This window comes from Scomber japonicus, chromosome 10 (assembly GCF_027409825.1).
Source record: "Scomber japonicus isolate fScoJap1 chromosome 10, fScoJap1.pri, whole genome shotgun sequence".
Lineage (NCBI taxonomy): Eukaryota > Metazoa > Chordata > Actinopteri > Scombriformes > Scombridae > Scomber > Scomber japonicus.
Window position 1 is genome coordinate 5,214,913 of NC_070587.1, and position 16,552 is coordinate 5,231,464.

The 16,552-nt window shown below is 38.5% G+C and overlaps 1 protein-coding gene across 1 annotated transcript in view; it reads left to right on the forward strand.

Annotated features, from left to right (window-relative positions):
* Positions 1-16,552, forward strand: part of myom3 (myomesin 3) — a 57,267-nt gene that overhangs the window by 16,972 nt on the left and 23,743 nt on the right. Inside the window, exons 6-13 of the mRNA XM_053326900.1 lie at positions 375-463; positions 3,890-3,934; positions 6,368-6,508; positions 6,620-6,781; positions 8,920-9,061; positions 10,814-11,013; positions 12,829-12,882; positions 15,158-15,285. Of these exons, the coding sequence (XP_053182875.1) occupies positions 375-463; positions 3,890-3,934; positions 6,368-6,508; positions 6,620-6,781; positions 8,920-9,061; positions 10,814-11,013; positions 12,829-12,882; positions 15,158-15,285 (961 nt within the window). The remainder of the gene's footprint in view (positions 1-374; positions 464-3,889; positions 3,935-6,367; positions 6,509-6,619; positions 6,782-8,919; positions 9,062-10,813; positions 11,014-12,828; positions 12,883-15,157; positions 15,286-16,552) is intronic.

Below are 16,552 nucleotides of genomic sequence, written 5' to 3' on the forward strand. Positions count from 1 at the left end.
TATAATATGACTATGATAAGATAAGGCATGTGTGGGTAGCACAATTTTAACATTGATATGCATGGAGAGTAAAATTAAAGTAAGAATCTGTAGTAGTTATGTGATGAAATGTGGCTGTCAAACAGGGGGAAACAAATGTTGCTGTTCTGTAATTCTGCACCATAAGCTAAAAAACAAAGAAAAGATTGAGAGTCAATTAAGCTGAGTGGCCTGATAGTGAGGCATTACATCTTTCTTTCTTTCTGCTGTATTTTGGGGTTTAATTTAAAAGCCAAAACAAGACGACAGCTGCTTTGTAACTCTGCAGATACATTTTTATTTAAGCTCTGTCGTACAAACCTTTGCAGTTAAATAACATCCTATATCCTGCCTAGGTGCTCTCCTGATGATGCTGGCGAATACAAAGTGGTAGCTAAGAGTTCCCTGGGCGAAGCTATGACCTTTGGGATGCTGGTGGTGAACTGTGAGTAGTTTTCTGTTTCATACCAGCAACTTGCTGGGGGAAAAAAACACGTTATGGATACTACAAGGACAGAAATACTAAAGTTCAGTTTCAAGTTTTAGACTGGTAATGGTACATTGAGACACTACAGTAGGGTGAAGTATAAAAAGTCTGAGAAGATGTAAGACTAAAGACCATTTAATGATTCCCACTATATGTAGGCTACTGAAATATTGTCCACATGGCTTTTACTGTCTTCAAACACAATCACTGATCAGCAGCACTCCTCCAAGCTTCATACATTAATGACACAACCCTTAGTTTCTTTGTTGCATCGGTGCGAAAAATAGTTGAGACAGTAGTGTCAATTATATTCAATTCTTATACGTTTTTTATAAATACTAATAAAATGAAACCTCCAGAACTGAAAAGGATGCACAATCTCATTGAAAAGCAACAATTTGGAATGAGCTATATATAAAAAAGCAATGTTTCTGTTTACAGTTCAGCTTTTTATATAAGTATCAACTTCTTATAAAAAGCCTCCCGCAGCCTCAACAAGTTTGATGGTGCACTTAGGATATTGTGCTCATAAAGGACTGAATTATATAGAACTGTGCAACTTTCATTGCAAAGTGTAAATTGTAATTGCTTAATATCCAGAAATATTAATTGACTTTGATCTGTTTTCTTAGTTTGTAGATCAATATTTCTGACCTATATTAAGGCAAGTTATGATATTTCACTTAGTTACGCTCATGTTGAATGTCACTTTGTTACTTGTGTAATCTTAAAACAGCATTAAACATCAAAACGACTGGGTGAATCTTGGTAAACGAATAAAACAGGTTTCAAGTCTACTGAGCATTTAGCAGCAACCAGACAGCTTCACAATCAAAAGCACTGACACCAAGTCAGAAAGTAAATACTGACAGTAACTATATCATCATGATTATCTGATGCTTTGTATGATTCTTGTAACGTTAACTCGGGTCTCTCTTGAAAAGGAGAGCTTAATCTCAATAAGACTGCCTGATTAAATAAAACAGAAATGAAAATGATTTTCAGGAAACATACAAAAGCAGACAGATGCAGGTGGGCGCAATAGATACAACAACGGCAGGAAGGTATTAGAGAATTAAAATCAATGAACCATCAGTGGTGAGTCATGGCTCCTGGATGATAAAAAGGTAACATTATGTTTTAGTGAGTCTTTGTCCTTATACCATGACAAATGAGTAGTCACTCAGCTCACGAGTACGAGACGAGACACGATATTGGGTTCACGAGACGAGATTTTAACTCCATTTTTAAGAAAACTTCAATTAGGAAATAAATGACTTTTCTTTTATTTGAACTTCACAAAATGGAAATAATGCAGATGCAGTTTGAAATGTTTTAACTAATCATCTTGTAATGAATCACTTTAGTTCTACTAAATATATAATTATCATATGCAGTATGCAGCACTGTAAAATGTTTCCCCATATAGATAGATATTTTACATGGATAATTTTGTTATTAATGAAACTAACAATCATAAATAAATACAAAAGTTAGATACAATCACAAATACCAAAAAAAAACGATTGTCTCTTTTTTTTTCCGGTGCGAGATATCGTGGCACGAGTCCTCGTCACACCCCTACAAATGAGTGCTTTAAACGTATACGTCGGCAGGTGGTTTTGCTGTTGCTAGGCAACTGACAGCAATAACTGACTAGGCTTTGCTCCCTTTTTGAAGAAGGCCTAACGATTTCGTATTTTCAATTATTTTTTAAAGAAACAAAATAAAATAAGAAGTGCAACGACAGAAATAACTTTTCAAACCTGAGAATCCTACAGTTGGATTTTGATGTGGAAAATAAAGCCCTGACCTCTTTAAGTGACCAGTTTTCAACCTAATTTTAATTAAACTATCTAACTTACATAGCTAGTTACAGTAAGTAGCATTAGTCTCATCCAGGTCAGAACCAAGCCCCGCCCCCCTTCAGTATGACAGATGGTTTTCTGTTGCTAGGTAACTGACAGTAATAATGGACTTAGCTTTGCTCCTTTTTCCAAGAAGGACTAACGATTTTGTGTTTTCAATAAAAACATTAAATAAAATAAGAGGTGTCACTAAAGAAACTGAAGTACAAAAAGTTCATTAATTTACTAATAACTACAAAGGCAGACATATATTTAAATAGGCTAGTTTCTAAACATATTGGTCCCACAATTAGATTTTGATGGGGGAAACAAAGCCCTCCTTTTATTGAATTTTTGCTGTTTTGCTTTATTTTGTATGTCATAATAATTAGGTTAATGATATTTATGTTATTTTGATCATTTAAGTTGCATTTTTCTCTGACTTTTATTTTACAAATGTGCAAATAAACCAGTTAACCAATAAGTTAGAAAGAGAAAAGGTTAAAAGGTCCATCCCTGCTCGCCCAAAAGAAAATCACCCTACCATCCACTCAGGGATACGGAAAAATAGTACAAACCCTCCCCCCTTTTTCTCAATTCTTTGATAAACAATTTGGTTAGCATCCTTTGAATTTGATTATCTGTGTTATCTTTTGTTTTTGTTTTTCAAAAAGTGAATTTCGGCTGATGTAGCTTAATCAGATTTTCAAGTTCTCCTATAATGAGATCAGCATTGGCTTCAAAAATCCTGCATCAGTCAGACTAAGATGAACATTTTCATTTTTCACTTTATTGTGCTGACGCTGTCTTGGCACATATCTACATATCTATCCATCTTAATGCCTCCAATCTTGTCAATGCTAAAGTCAAATATATTTTCTTTTTCATAAGAAAGCCCAAAACGGAATTACTGTCTAGCTTGGATGTTATTTCCTCTCTTTCACCAATGCACAGTGTAGTTTTCTATCCCCATGATCCTAGTTTCTATATAAAAGTGATATATGGAAGAGAATCAACATCAGACTAAAACGTTCAGAAAAACAGATCTCATCGCAGCTCTCATGCATAATGAATTAAAATGAGACTGTGGGTGTAGCGGTGACTGATAGTCAAACATCTACAGCGAGCATCATGACCATACAGGCGTCTTTTTTTTCTTCCTCACCTTTTAAATGACACATCCTTTGTTGTAATGGCTTAGTGCCTGTCAGTGAGGTTCACTTACTTTTTATATCAATTAATGGTCAGAGCCTTAATGAGAGACTTCAAGGCTTCTCTCCTTGTCATCTATATTTCACAGGCCTTCTTCTTCAGTTAAAAATTGGTTAAAGGGAATATTAGATGTGACTTGCACGAATGTGGCATTGCCAGGTTGGATTTGTCTGCTGCTTTCTCTCTGTCTCTTTCTCTTTCAGTTTCACAATATCATGCTTTGTTTCTGTCTCCATCACCAATCCTGATCCGCCCTCCCTCATCTATCCAATCGGTCCTGCTCTGCTGCTCCGCTGCTCTACTGCTTTGCCACCCTGCAATTCAGCATATCAAGGAGCCGTGGCTGGTTCAGAGCTCTCACAGACCCCCGGTAAGTTTCACACCAGGGCCTAATGAAAAGTGTCCCCTTTCATTTTCTCTGCCACCCTTTGAAGTTCCTCTCCCCACCAGTGAACGAGAGAGGGCTTGGTGGCTTTGAAGACGGCGGCACAACACTGCGTGCCGCTGTGGATGCCGCACCTCATAAAGAAAGATATGGATGGATTGAAAGGGAGCAGTGCGTTGACATTTTGTTTGTTTGTTCGTCATGGTAGTTTGTGTTTCTGTGTGGGTGTTCGTGTCCATTGATGTTCGGGTGTAAGTAAGTCTATTTGTGGGGTAGTCGCTGTAGGGACAGAGGGGACTTGCTTCCAATTGAGCATCAACCGACCGTCATGTATATTTCATTCCAGGGACAGCAGGGAATTTATGCAGTTTTGCTTCAAGCTGTGGGAGCATCACATATTGGCTGTGGCACTCTTTGGCCTAGATTAGTCTCCACCATGTGTGGGGATAAGGACATGTTGAGCCTACACATGCCTAAAACAAGCCGTGTTTATGTTTAGCGCTTGTGAATTATACTGTTGTCTCTCAGATGGTGGTTAGGTGGATGTATGGTTTAGATATAAGCTATATAAACATGAATTTTCCCTTTGAAAGAACAGTTTCTCTTGTCAGTAAGCATTGTATAGTTTGTAAATCAGGTTGTAAGCTCTTCTGGCAGACTGGTTAAAAATCAAGTCTCAGTTACATAGAAATGTATATATACAGTACCAACTTACAGATTTTACATTGACCTGATTTTAACCCTTTCACACATGAATTGTCATTTTTTTCATCACATTACATTATAATAACTTAAATCAACTGATTGACATCCAAAAAAGTTCCAGATGAAGTGGTAGTGTATGGGATGACCCTCTAGTGTCCACTGCGGTGGCTGAAGTGCAGCCATGCCATCAAAATCCATGCATGTATAAGAAAACAGCTTTTGCATGACTGTCCACTGTAGCAACCACTATGCATGAAAAGGTTAAAGAGGAGAAAACTTGGCTGAAGTAAAACATTTACACAACAGATAAGGGCAAATCAATATGATCATATGTTGTATTTTAACTGCCTTTCTCATAACCTAAGCACTTAACATACAGAAAAAATAAAATTGAATAAATCATGTATTTTTTAGAAGGAAAAATATATAAACAGATATACAGTGCTGCTAATCATGCAGGAATTTCTTCTACTGCATTTTGGTGGTTTAACTTTTGAGATCATCACTGAGTGGAAACCCACAGTTTTCACAACTACACCCTTGCTTTTACAGAAGTGTCATGTGGGTGTTCGTCAATATGTTCCTCTCACACTCAGAAGTCAAGTAGCAATCATTTTGAATTAAACTTTATCAGCATATGATGCTTGCTTCAAATATAAGATGCCATTTTTATATAACTGATACTTGATTATCTTAAACGGGGCAGATCATATTTTCCAACACAAATAAACAAAAGCACAACTGTGGTGAATTTATCATAATCATCAGTGTGCTGAGGGAGGCAAGGGAAGAGCATTTGATCCAAGCAGTGTATTTCATAAAGCTACACACATTCCTGTGATAGCAGGGACTACTAAGCAGAACAAGATCATTATAAGAAACACGTCACAGTGTCTCAGATTCATCCCTGACGATGAGATTTGACAAGACCTCATTCTGCACACATGTCTCTCTCTTTCAGATTGTATTGCTTCAGTGCTTTGACAAGTGAGAGAAAGATGGTAGGTGAAGGAATAACTTGTCGGGAATTGTTCACTTTCAAAAAAATTGTCACATCTTCGGCTTTTTCTGTCGCCTCCAGGGAATGCCTCTGCTGGCCGTCCTTTGTCTCTGTGCTGCCTTGGATGTAGTAAGAAGACTCTGTCTATCTGGTCGCTTTACTTAACTCAGACCCTCTGGTTTTCTTTGTTCATTTTCACTCTCTGCTATTAGAGAGAAAAACTGAGTAAAGGAGAGCTTGTTACTGCTAGCTTGCAGAGAATAATGAGGAACTGATGAGACATCGGAGTCTTTCTTTTTAAAACCAGGTTTAATATGATGACAGCTCTGGGGAGATACTGGAATGAGCTTTCATTTTATTATCATCAGGAATCAGCTTTTTTTCCCCCTGCTGCCTCTTACCTCCCGCCTCCTGATTCCTCTCCTCCTCACCTGTCATGCTTCCTCCCTTTGTAGTGGTCCAAAAAAGGTCTGCACAAAATCCACTCAACATTATGACTTTCTGGAGTATTATTATAGTCCAGTATTGCTTTGCCTGGCCTCACTTTTCACTACTTTTTTTTTTTTTTTTTCATTTTTACAGTGATGAAAGTGTGTATTTATCCCACAGATTGATCATCCAGTTTTCCTTCTTTTTTCACATTTCTTTACCTTCCTTTTATTTCCTTTTAAATTAACTTATCTCTTCATCTCTGCTCACCTCCTCTCTCCTAGCCTTGCAGCTTGAGCCGGACGCACAGTTTGGCGCCGTCTTCCATCCAACGTGGGTGAAGGAGGGTGACAGCCTCACCTTACAGTGCAACTTCACCTCAGCTCTGCTGCCCTTCCAGCAGGATGTCACCTGGTTCAGAGATGGTAAGTACTAAAAAAAAGATGAAGGGTTAGGGTTAGGGTTAGCCCCACTTTTGACAATTTAAATGACGACTAAGGGTTTAAGTTAAAAGTTACTTGTTATTGATTTTCCAGGCATCCAGCTGCGTCAGTCCAGCATTGTGGACATAAAGACGACCAACAACACAGCATCCTTGACTTTAAGGACTGTACACAAAGAGTATGAAGGCATTTACACTGCCCAATTGAGGACCTGGGATGGGACCCAGGAACACAGTGCCTTTGTCTATGTCAAAGGTGAGGACCAACATGAAATGTGTTTTTTTAACCTGTATTTTGAAAAAATAATTTACATTTTATCATCCCGTCTTAACCACTGTGCTACTTGTGCATGCCTGGCTTACTGGTTTTAACTCTATAGTGATAGAAGATGCTGCTTCCTGACCTTGCATTTTAATATGAAATGTTGAGGACACTGAGCGCAAAGGTTAATTCCTGAACCTTGCAGTTGGCAGTTTGACTAAAATAATCTTAACACAAGGTCCATTTATGAACTTCACATCCCATGGTCTTCATCTGGTGTAAGTATGGACACTCGCTCATGTAGTAGCAGTTGGTAGATGCCATTTCATGACATTATATGGTCATCCAAGAACAGGGGGTTATGATCGATCTTCCCTATATATAACACCATTATCATGTGACGCATAGTTCCATACACCACGTGATGAAAACTGAGCAATTTCCATGACAACCCTGAAAAGCCCTGAAAAAAGCAAGTGAGTTGACCTTTTCAGATTGTTTTGTCAAAGTAAAGCGTGTTCTTTAATGCGGACCAGACTGTGAATACCAAATCCCAACGTGTGATGATATAATACTGAGTTTATTTTCAAATGCTACAGAGACAGATACATTGCGTTACATTATTTAATGGTTATTTTTTTAATATAAACATTTGATTCATAGGAGCAGGTGGTCACACAGTATTTGCATCTCTGCTCTCGGACACTATGGCAGGCTTGTAAATAGCTGTCACATCAAATCACACAAGAAACCACTCAAATACTAAGCAGTTTCTCCAAACAGCCTGTCAGCCTGCCTCTCAAGTGATGTATTTCATTCTGAAATCAGTGTTTGAAAGAAAAAAAAAAGGCAAATGCTTAAGAGCGACCTTGAGACATTGGCATATAAAATACAAGTGGTTTTGAGGATGGAATTATCATTTGTTGTCCGAAGCTCGATAATTTGTGTCTTGAAAAAAAACCTGAAATCGCTCAAAACACGATTTGTATTCAGCAGATTTTTGTTTTACTTTCATTTCCTGTCAGCAAACTGTGATACATATGGGGAAATTGTTCCATCAATCAAGCTGCTCTGCAGTAGAGGGCTTGTTAACTTTGTTCAGTGAAACTATATATTCTTCACAGCCTACTATTTTTCTCTCATACAGTGTTTGCAGTATGCAGAGTGTACCTCCCACCTGACTCATCAAACATTTGAAATGTGTCTTGGCAGTTCTGCAAGGAGGCTTGTATTTCAATATAATATCAATGCTCACTCATGTATAGACTGCACCTAAACTGCCACAGCATTAGTAATGTGTGCTGAATAATTCATGAGCTTAGTGTGCATATGCACCAAAAATTACTTCATCACAAAAAAAAACATCACACGCAAATATTTCTTCAGCGTACCTCCTTTAAAAGCTTGGCTCAGGTCTCTCTCTTATTAAGGAGCCTTCTTTACAAGAGCTGGAGGTACTAATTAGTGAATCAGTGAACTTCTCCGCATGTGGGTTTTCACCTTCATTCAGCTGTCATATTTGCATTACAAATAGAAAGTATAGAAGAGGGGAAAAAAAACAAATGAGGAAGCAGGAGGGAAGGAAGGGAGGGAGAGTGAGGATGCAAATTTAACACAGAGAAAAGATGCGCTTGATGTCGACTTGAGCCTTTCGTTGAACCCCCTCCCCCCCTATATTCCTAGCCTCAAGTAAAGGTTTGGGAGCATGTCACATCCTATCACTTCAATCCACTTAGTATAATATCCTCATTTCTTGTCCTGCTTCTCTATGTCTCATCACATCCACCGGCTGTGTTAATATAGTACATGTATAGCAACATAACAGGTAGTGACCTTTTCCACCCTGTGCTTCCTCCTGCCTTTGTCATACTCTTTCAAATAGTATTATGTTTGAGCTACTTCTACAATTACACCTTTTTCTGCATCACCTGATCTTATTTTTCCATTTTGTCTCCTCCTTTCTTCTTCCCCTTCACTCTTTCTCATCATATGACATCCTTTCTGCCACACCTTACTTTTGCCCACTAACCCTTTCTTATCTCTCTAACTCCTCTTATAACTAAATGTTCCAAGTTTCTACATCTTCTTCAGTTTTTCTCCCAGATAACAGACTTTCTCCTCCTCATCCTCAGATGGGTCAGCTGCAGTTGTCGGAGGTCCTGCCTCACCTCTAGCAGTCCAGGTTTCTGACGTTAACAAGGACTATGTCTTCCTTACCTGGCAGCCACCTAGTGCTGATGGAACCTCACGTGTGGAGGGTTATTACGTGGAGAGGTGATCAACATGACTTCATTAGCTCAGTGTGACTACAGTCTTACAATAACAGCCAAAACAGAAGCTTTTAACTTGTGACAGCTTTTGTAACATTTGGGAAATTATTGACAGCAAAATTGAAAATGAACATGGTTATTTTAGTAATGAAGCAAACAAACAAAATACTTTGACACTTGATCTCATGTTTTGCAAAGCTTAAAGTGGCATTAACACAGCAAAGTTCAAGATCTCCTAATTAGCTTCTTACCACTAATATAACTCTCTAAGTCTCACATTTCTTCCTACATAAAGATAATATGTAACACTGAACAATGACCACTCATTTGTCACCATACATGGAAAAAGGGCATTTTATTGCTTTTATATAGGATATTAATTCATATTTTTGAATGTCAAATAGATCAAATTATTGTTGAGTAGGACAGATGGGATTTCATTATTAATAATAAACCATAGAGTATATTCAGCTATTCATTATGCCCGGCTTATTTAAATGTCACCCTGGAGCTGAATCAGGGATTTTTAATGTATTTAGAGTCAGCATTCAGTTGAAACATAGATACAGAGGAAAATCAGGTAAAATGAGAGATTACTGATGAAAAGTTTAGACTGCATTTTGTTTTCAATTGCCAGGACTATGCAGCACAGAGATTAGATCTTAATTTGCATTCATTTAAACCCCATAAAATAGCTTATTTTAGAACATATTTACAGCAATTTCACATATTGCAAGTCAACAATAGACCCACAGTAAGGCTTTACTGCTTGAACCTCATCTTTCTCCGTGTACTGTGGGTGAGGAAATTAAATTGAGGCGCATAAAGTTGGTGGTGGCGGCCAGCAGCAGAGTAATGTCCATTTGGCAGAGTTTAGATGAGACGGATGGTATACATGGTAATTATCAGCCCTTAACACTGTGTGAACACCACAGTCACAGACCCCTGCAGGACTACAGGTGCTGCACATATCACAGACACCAATCAATCACAGTCATCTTGTACGTGTGTGTGTGTGTGTATATGTGTGTGTGTGTGTGTGTGTGTGTGTGTGTCCTCATCCATTTGTGTATCAGTGTGTGCTTGTTGTGTACAGTATGTTCTTGTTAATGAGTATTTAGGTATGTTTTTGCATGTCTTCTGTATTCAGTGTAGAACATACAACTCCTGTGTGTTGTTGGTTATTGGGCGAGGAAAGAAAAAAGACAAGATACCTCCCAGTTCCCTAGCAACACCCTTATGGTTCGAAAACTCCACTCTTTTCTGTCTTTGTTTACTGCCAATGACAAGAGTTTGTTATCAATGCATAATCTGCACTCACACTCGCCCATTATTTTCACATGATGGGTTCTGGTCACAATTTTAGTTCTCAATGGGAGTATTTACTGACTTAGATAAGTTGTTGTGCTGAAATGCTTTACAATTGTTTTTATAATTTTAAACAGCGCAGACTGCACATAATGCGATTCAAACATCAACCATTTGATTCCTTGTTTACCTCATATTTGTTTCTTTCTTTCTGTCATCATGTAAAAGGACTAATACATAAGTGTTACCTCTGCAGAATTGATTTCTCTCTCTCTCTCTCTCTCTCTCTCTCTCTCTCTCTCACTCTCTCTCTCTCTAACTCTCTCTAACTCTCTCTCTCTCTCTCTCTCTCTCTCTCTCTCTCTCTCACTCTAACTCTCTCTAACTCTCTCTAACTCTCTCTCTCTCTCTCTCTCTCTCTAACTCTCTCTAACTCTCTCTAACTCAGATTTGACCTCGGTCAGGGCCAGTGGGTGCGCTGCAATGAACATATTCAGAAAATGTGCTACTACCCGGTGTATGGGCTCAAAGAAGGAACCTTGTACCAGTTCAGGGTCCGGGCTGTCAATCAAGCTGGTGCAGGACGCCCCTCTAAGGCTACTGATCCTATTTTGACTGCAGATCCCCTGGAACACACCAGAAGCATGGGTAACATATCACAGACACTAACACACACAAAGCCAAATCCCTGGCAATCAAATTTCAGTCAAATTTCTGCACAAAAGGCTTTGTGGAGAAAAAAAACATAACCTCAACGGTGCTTGAGCAGGTCACAAATGAAAAGAAAAAGAATATAAAGTGGTTCTTTAATGCTTTTGGTGCAATTACCTGTTTGGTTCTGTTCGTTTGTGGTGTGAAACCAAAATGGAGCAACCACGTGATTTTGTGATAACAAATATGTGATTTCAGCATGAATTTAGGAGCCAAACTACTGTACCATTGAATGAGCTCATGAATTCTCAAGAAAGCAATTTATACATTTAGAGTTCTGTTACAGGTGATGTAACAAGTTCATATAAATATATGTGAAAGGCAAATAAAAAGATAGGCGTGTTGAGAGCGTGTCTTGTGTATCATAGCAGTTCCTCATTGCAAACTGAGATAAAAAAAATTAAACATTACGACCATGCAGAGAAGACACACGTCTATGTTCCAAAAAGTATAACTTCTATAATAATAAAGATCTATTTTATATAATTAACTTTGTTTTACTATATTGTCATTCATTACCATTTACACACAAGCTTCCACTTGTGGGTGCACACAGGAGGAGTTATAAAATTAGTTATGAAATACATTAATAAACACTGATATCTGCTTACAGCTACATTATAGTGTGTTATAAACCATTTATTAGCTGCTATATATATCACTTATAAATGTTTAATAGGGGGTTTTAAAGTAAAGTGTTACCACCAAAAGTGCATCATGAAGCAGCATCAAAATGTGACTCCCCATCTGTGTCTGATGTCGAATTTAAAGGAAAGAGTTTATTATTCTTTGGTCAACACAAAAAAATGTGTGAATTTACAACGAAAGTGTTGCAAGAGTAGTTTCATTGCTCTTTGGCATATATTTTCCAACATTTCTGTAACTGTACTGGAGGGATAAATAAAAGACATTCCTTCATTTGGTGCTTGATGATGAAGGTGGTGTTTTGCACGTCGTCCAAAGTCTCACAAAGATGTTTATTCGTATTGCGATCTTGGATTTCTCAGCTCATTTATTCAGGTTTTTCTTTCATTTGTCACCCAACTGCATTCACTACTACAAAGAGCATCAGCAATGTGTTAGCGACTCAGTTCTGCTGTTAATTCGCCTCATCTGCCTCTGTTGCTGTGTCACACCTGCAAAGATATCACCACTACCAGCGGAAACAGATGTAGGTGTATAGATGTGGAGCTCATTTTTATACAGCCTGCAGGTCTCACAGTCGTTTCTGCGACAGCTTCTTAATAGCATGCTGGAGTGGAACACTTTGTTTCTTAAAAGATTACTTTTAAGGCATTTAGATTTAGTTAAATACTTTTTCCAGACAAGGGACACACAACGATTGAGGGGAGAGAGAATGAGATGTGACAGAGATGACCGTGTGTGGTTGTGTGTGTGTGTGTGTGTGTGTGTGTGTGTATGTATGTGTGTGTATGTGTGTGTGTGTGTGTGTGTGTAACAGGGAGGACAGATGGGCCCTGGTCAGATGCTGTGGATCATTAAACACAGATGAAGGACAGACAGAAGGTTGACTCGCCTCCGGCCTGCTCTCTATCCTTCCATGTCGCTCTCTCACCTCTTTGTGTGTCTCTGTCTTACTGGCTTTCTTACCAGTTGCTGCTCCTCTACCATTAACACTAATACTATTATCTTGGGCCCTCATATAACTTCATTATGCTGATATCTCTTCCTTCTTTATTCCTCCCTCCCCCAATCTGTCTCTCTCTATTTCTCTCCTTCTTTCTTTCTCAGTGGTCAAAATAGACAGAGGAAGGACGATCACCATTACAAAAGATGAACTGGAAGGTGAGAATGCCGTATATTTATTTCAGCGTATAATTTTGTCATAAAGGGATGCCATTTGAGTCATTTGCACCCCAGATTTCAAATAGCAGATATATTTTAATGGCACACAGGGTGCTGGCTCCTCAATATGTTGACTCGGGCTTGTGGCTTAATGCATCTTCATATTATATTTAACAATGAGCTGCAGTAATTGTATGGCTGAGGCGATGAGCATTTGTTCCATTTACAGTACTGTAGAGAATGAACAGTCCCTGGTGGTGTCCTGGTAAATGCACATAATGGCCTGAGGTAGTGTGAATGCCTGTGAAGAGGGCTGATAACCTTGGCAATTCGACTCACACACAGAGAGAGATAAAGGGAGAGGAGGAGGAATTTGTGTGTGAGGAGGCAACCAGAAAATATACACAGCAGAGACTGCATTCATACTACCAGTTTATCTTCTTCTTTAATAAGAGATTTAGTGTATAGTGTGTGTATACATTAAAAGAGAGAGAGAGCGTGTGCGTGCGTGCTCATGCAGCTTTTGACAAAGAGCATAACAGAGATAAAGTCACTTTGAATAAAATATTTCAGATCCATCTTCCATTTTTAACTACACTAAATTATGCAGTTCACATAGCCTCACACACACATACATCCACTAGTTACATTACAGGTAAATTCAATATTTGATGTCAATATTTACAGATGTTACTCATAGGTAGAGAAATCACAGCGTGTGCAACCTGTGAGCTCCATGAATTTGTATTTGTAGTTGTTGTTCGTGGACTAACCCACTGCTCAGGCTTGTTTAAAGGAGAAATACCAGCAATTCTCTAGTTCTAGCTTCTATTACTGTGAAAAATGTATTTTTAAAAATAAAGCAATTAGTGTCAGTTAATTTTATACAAAGTTTAGAAATCAATATTTGGTGTGACCATGCTTTGCCTTTAAAACCGCACTAAGTCTCCTCGGTACGCTTGCACACAGTTTTTAAAGCAGGCAGATTGATCCAGTCATCTTTGAGAAGTCACCACAGATCTTCTGTAGATTCAGACTCTCAGTTGTTTCTATCTCTTCATATAATCCCAGACTGACTTGATGTTGCTTGACTCCTTGTCCTTCTTCCAAGTGAAGACAGTTCTTTTTTGGTGTACAGCAGGCAAACACACATCAGGTTACACAGAGACAAATAAACATTGACAACAACAAGCGTAATACATTAAAATCCTGGAGTAAACCATCAGCTCAAGTAAAAATAAAGACACTCCAAACACATTTAAACAGAGACTGAAAAACCAAAGACGGAAACAGAACAAGATCTACTATTATGCACTACAAGTGAAATGCAAAATAAATTACGTTCCAATTGAGTAAAATGCTGCGACTCTGGCTGTATGTTTGGAGTCATTATCATGCTGCAGAATACATTTCAGATGTCTCCCTGATGGTATTGCATAATGGGTAAGAATCTAAATTTCTGAAGTAAAATAGTTGCACAGTACTGTGTGTATAGAAGTCAATTGAATATTTTAAGACTGGACTGATGGTTGGACAAAACTAAGAAATATCACTATCAGCTCTAATGGTTAACTGGTTAACACATTTTTATTATTTGTCAGTATTTCACAGAATGAACAATGAATCGATTAAACAAGAAGATAATGATATTTTTAACATCCAAAAAACACTGTTAGAGTTGAATGTTACCACTTTAACCTAATGAAGTATAACAATGAAAGCTGTCCTATTACTGACAGACGACACTGCACACACGCACACACAAACACACACAAACACACACACACTCAAAGACACAAATACTCACAGGCTTGCTGTCTCTTCCAGATCAGCATCTCTCTTTTCACTGCATTCTCTTTGCTCTCGGGTTCCTCTGATCCACACTCCAGTACTCCTAAGTCTTGAGGGGCCACAAACAGTAACACTTGCAGAGAGACAGACCAGCACAAAAGCTGAGGACTTTCGACTAAATCTGTACACTCCCATCGTCTGCAAGTCAAGTGCGCTGACTCAAGCCCTCTGACTATATGTATCTTTATGTATAGAGGTGAAACTGGGGCAGTGAGGTAAATCTCATCCATTTTATGCTCGGCTCATATCCAGTAAACAAAGCATGAAACTTCCTGATGCATTAGCAACGAAAAAGCAACGTCTCAACCAACAGTTTTTGTACACTTTCTTTCAGACTGACCTTTGTCCAAACTTTCTTCTTCTTTGTCATCGTCGTCGTCCTCCTCCTCCTCCTCCTCCTATTCCTCTTCTCTGTGATCCTCAGGTCAGATCAAAGTTCCCTTCCCTCCCACAAACGTCCATGCCTGTGAGGTGAGTGACACCTATGTGGTGCTGAGCTGGACCGAGCCTGAACCCAGAGGCAGGGAGCTGCTCACCTTCTACGTGGAGCGGGTCAGTCTTTACACACACACAAACACACACACTCTCACACAGTCAAACAAAAATGTTCACTTAACTGGAGTGCTGGGGACCTTTTTGTTGAACATTAACCCTTAGCCGCTCACCTAAACTCAACCCTGCTGCATCTTAAAGGACCCTAAAGTTGTAGCACTTCAGCTACAAATTAAATTCCTGCTGGCCATTTTTCAGTTCACACTGTAAGTTTTTCCAATTGATTTTTCACCACCCACGCTGTTTTTCGTTTTAGTTAAAGCCAGCTCAGTAAGAAATCATCCAGCAGAGAGTTGAAACTGGCTTGAATTAAGTAGTTCATTACACTTTCCAAAGTAAAATTATTGTCAAGCAATAATGAAGTTTTGAACAGCAGGGAAGATTTTGAGAGCTCTTCCTTTCCGCTCATTTTGAGGAAAAGTTGGCATCTTGAATTTGAAAGTTGGCAGAATACAGTGACACAAAGATGGATGATTTTAATGTTTTTTTGTTAATAAATGGTGTGTTAAAGGTATCTTATGCTTATATTTGATAGCCAACAGTAGAGAAATAGCAATGATGAGAGAGAAGAAGACAGAAGGGAAGGAATGACATATAACAAAAGTCCCTGGGTAGACCTTTGTTGATGTTCATGGCCAACATGGTGAGCAGGATGGTGGGAATTTTTTTTTTGGCATTTAAAACATGCCTGCATACCCTAAATGTTTGCTGATTTGTACAGCAATATATCAGTGAAGGTTAACCCTAATCTACTGACGTGAGTTATCAACTTAAGGAGTATTTATTCACCAATGCCATTTTATAACATATCAATCATTCCTGTTGAACCTGACAAGAAGCAACATTGTGCGTCACTCTTCATTGATGTTCAAGGCTTTCCACACAGTTATTCATGATGCTTCAAAACTCAGGGCTTGGAGCAAGTCGGTTCTCAAACTACCTTAGTGATTACTTTAGTATATTAGATATGATGGTCTATGTTCTGATGTAATATCTGTCTACCACAGGGCTTTGTATTAGGCTCACTTTTATTCACTATTCATATTAATAATCTGGGTTGAAATGTGTTAGAAACTAATTTCCATTTGTATGCTGATGACACTGCTATATAATATGTGTGTCAATACAGCCATTTTTACCTGTGTTGGACTGTGGTGATATTTTATATACACATACCTCTGTTCAGCTTCTTCAGTTTCATTACCAATTGTGAAGCCCTGACTCACCACTGTGGGTTACAGTCCCGGGTAGGGTGGCCTGCTCTGGC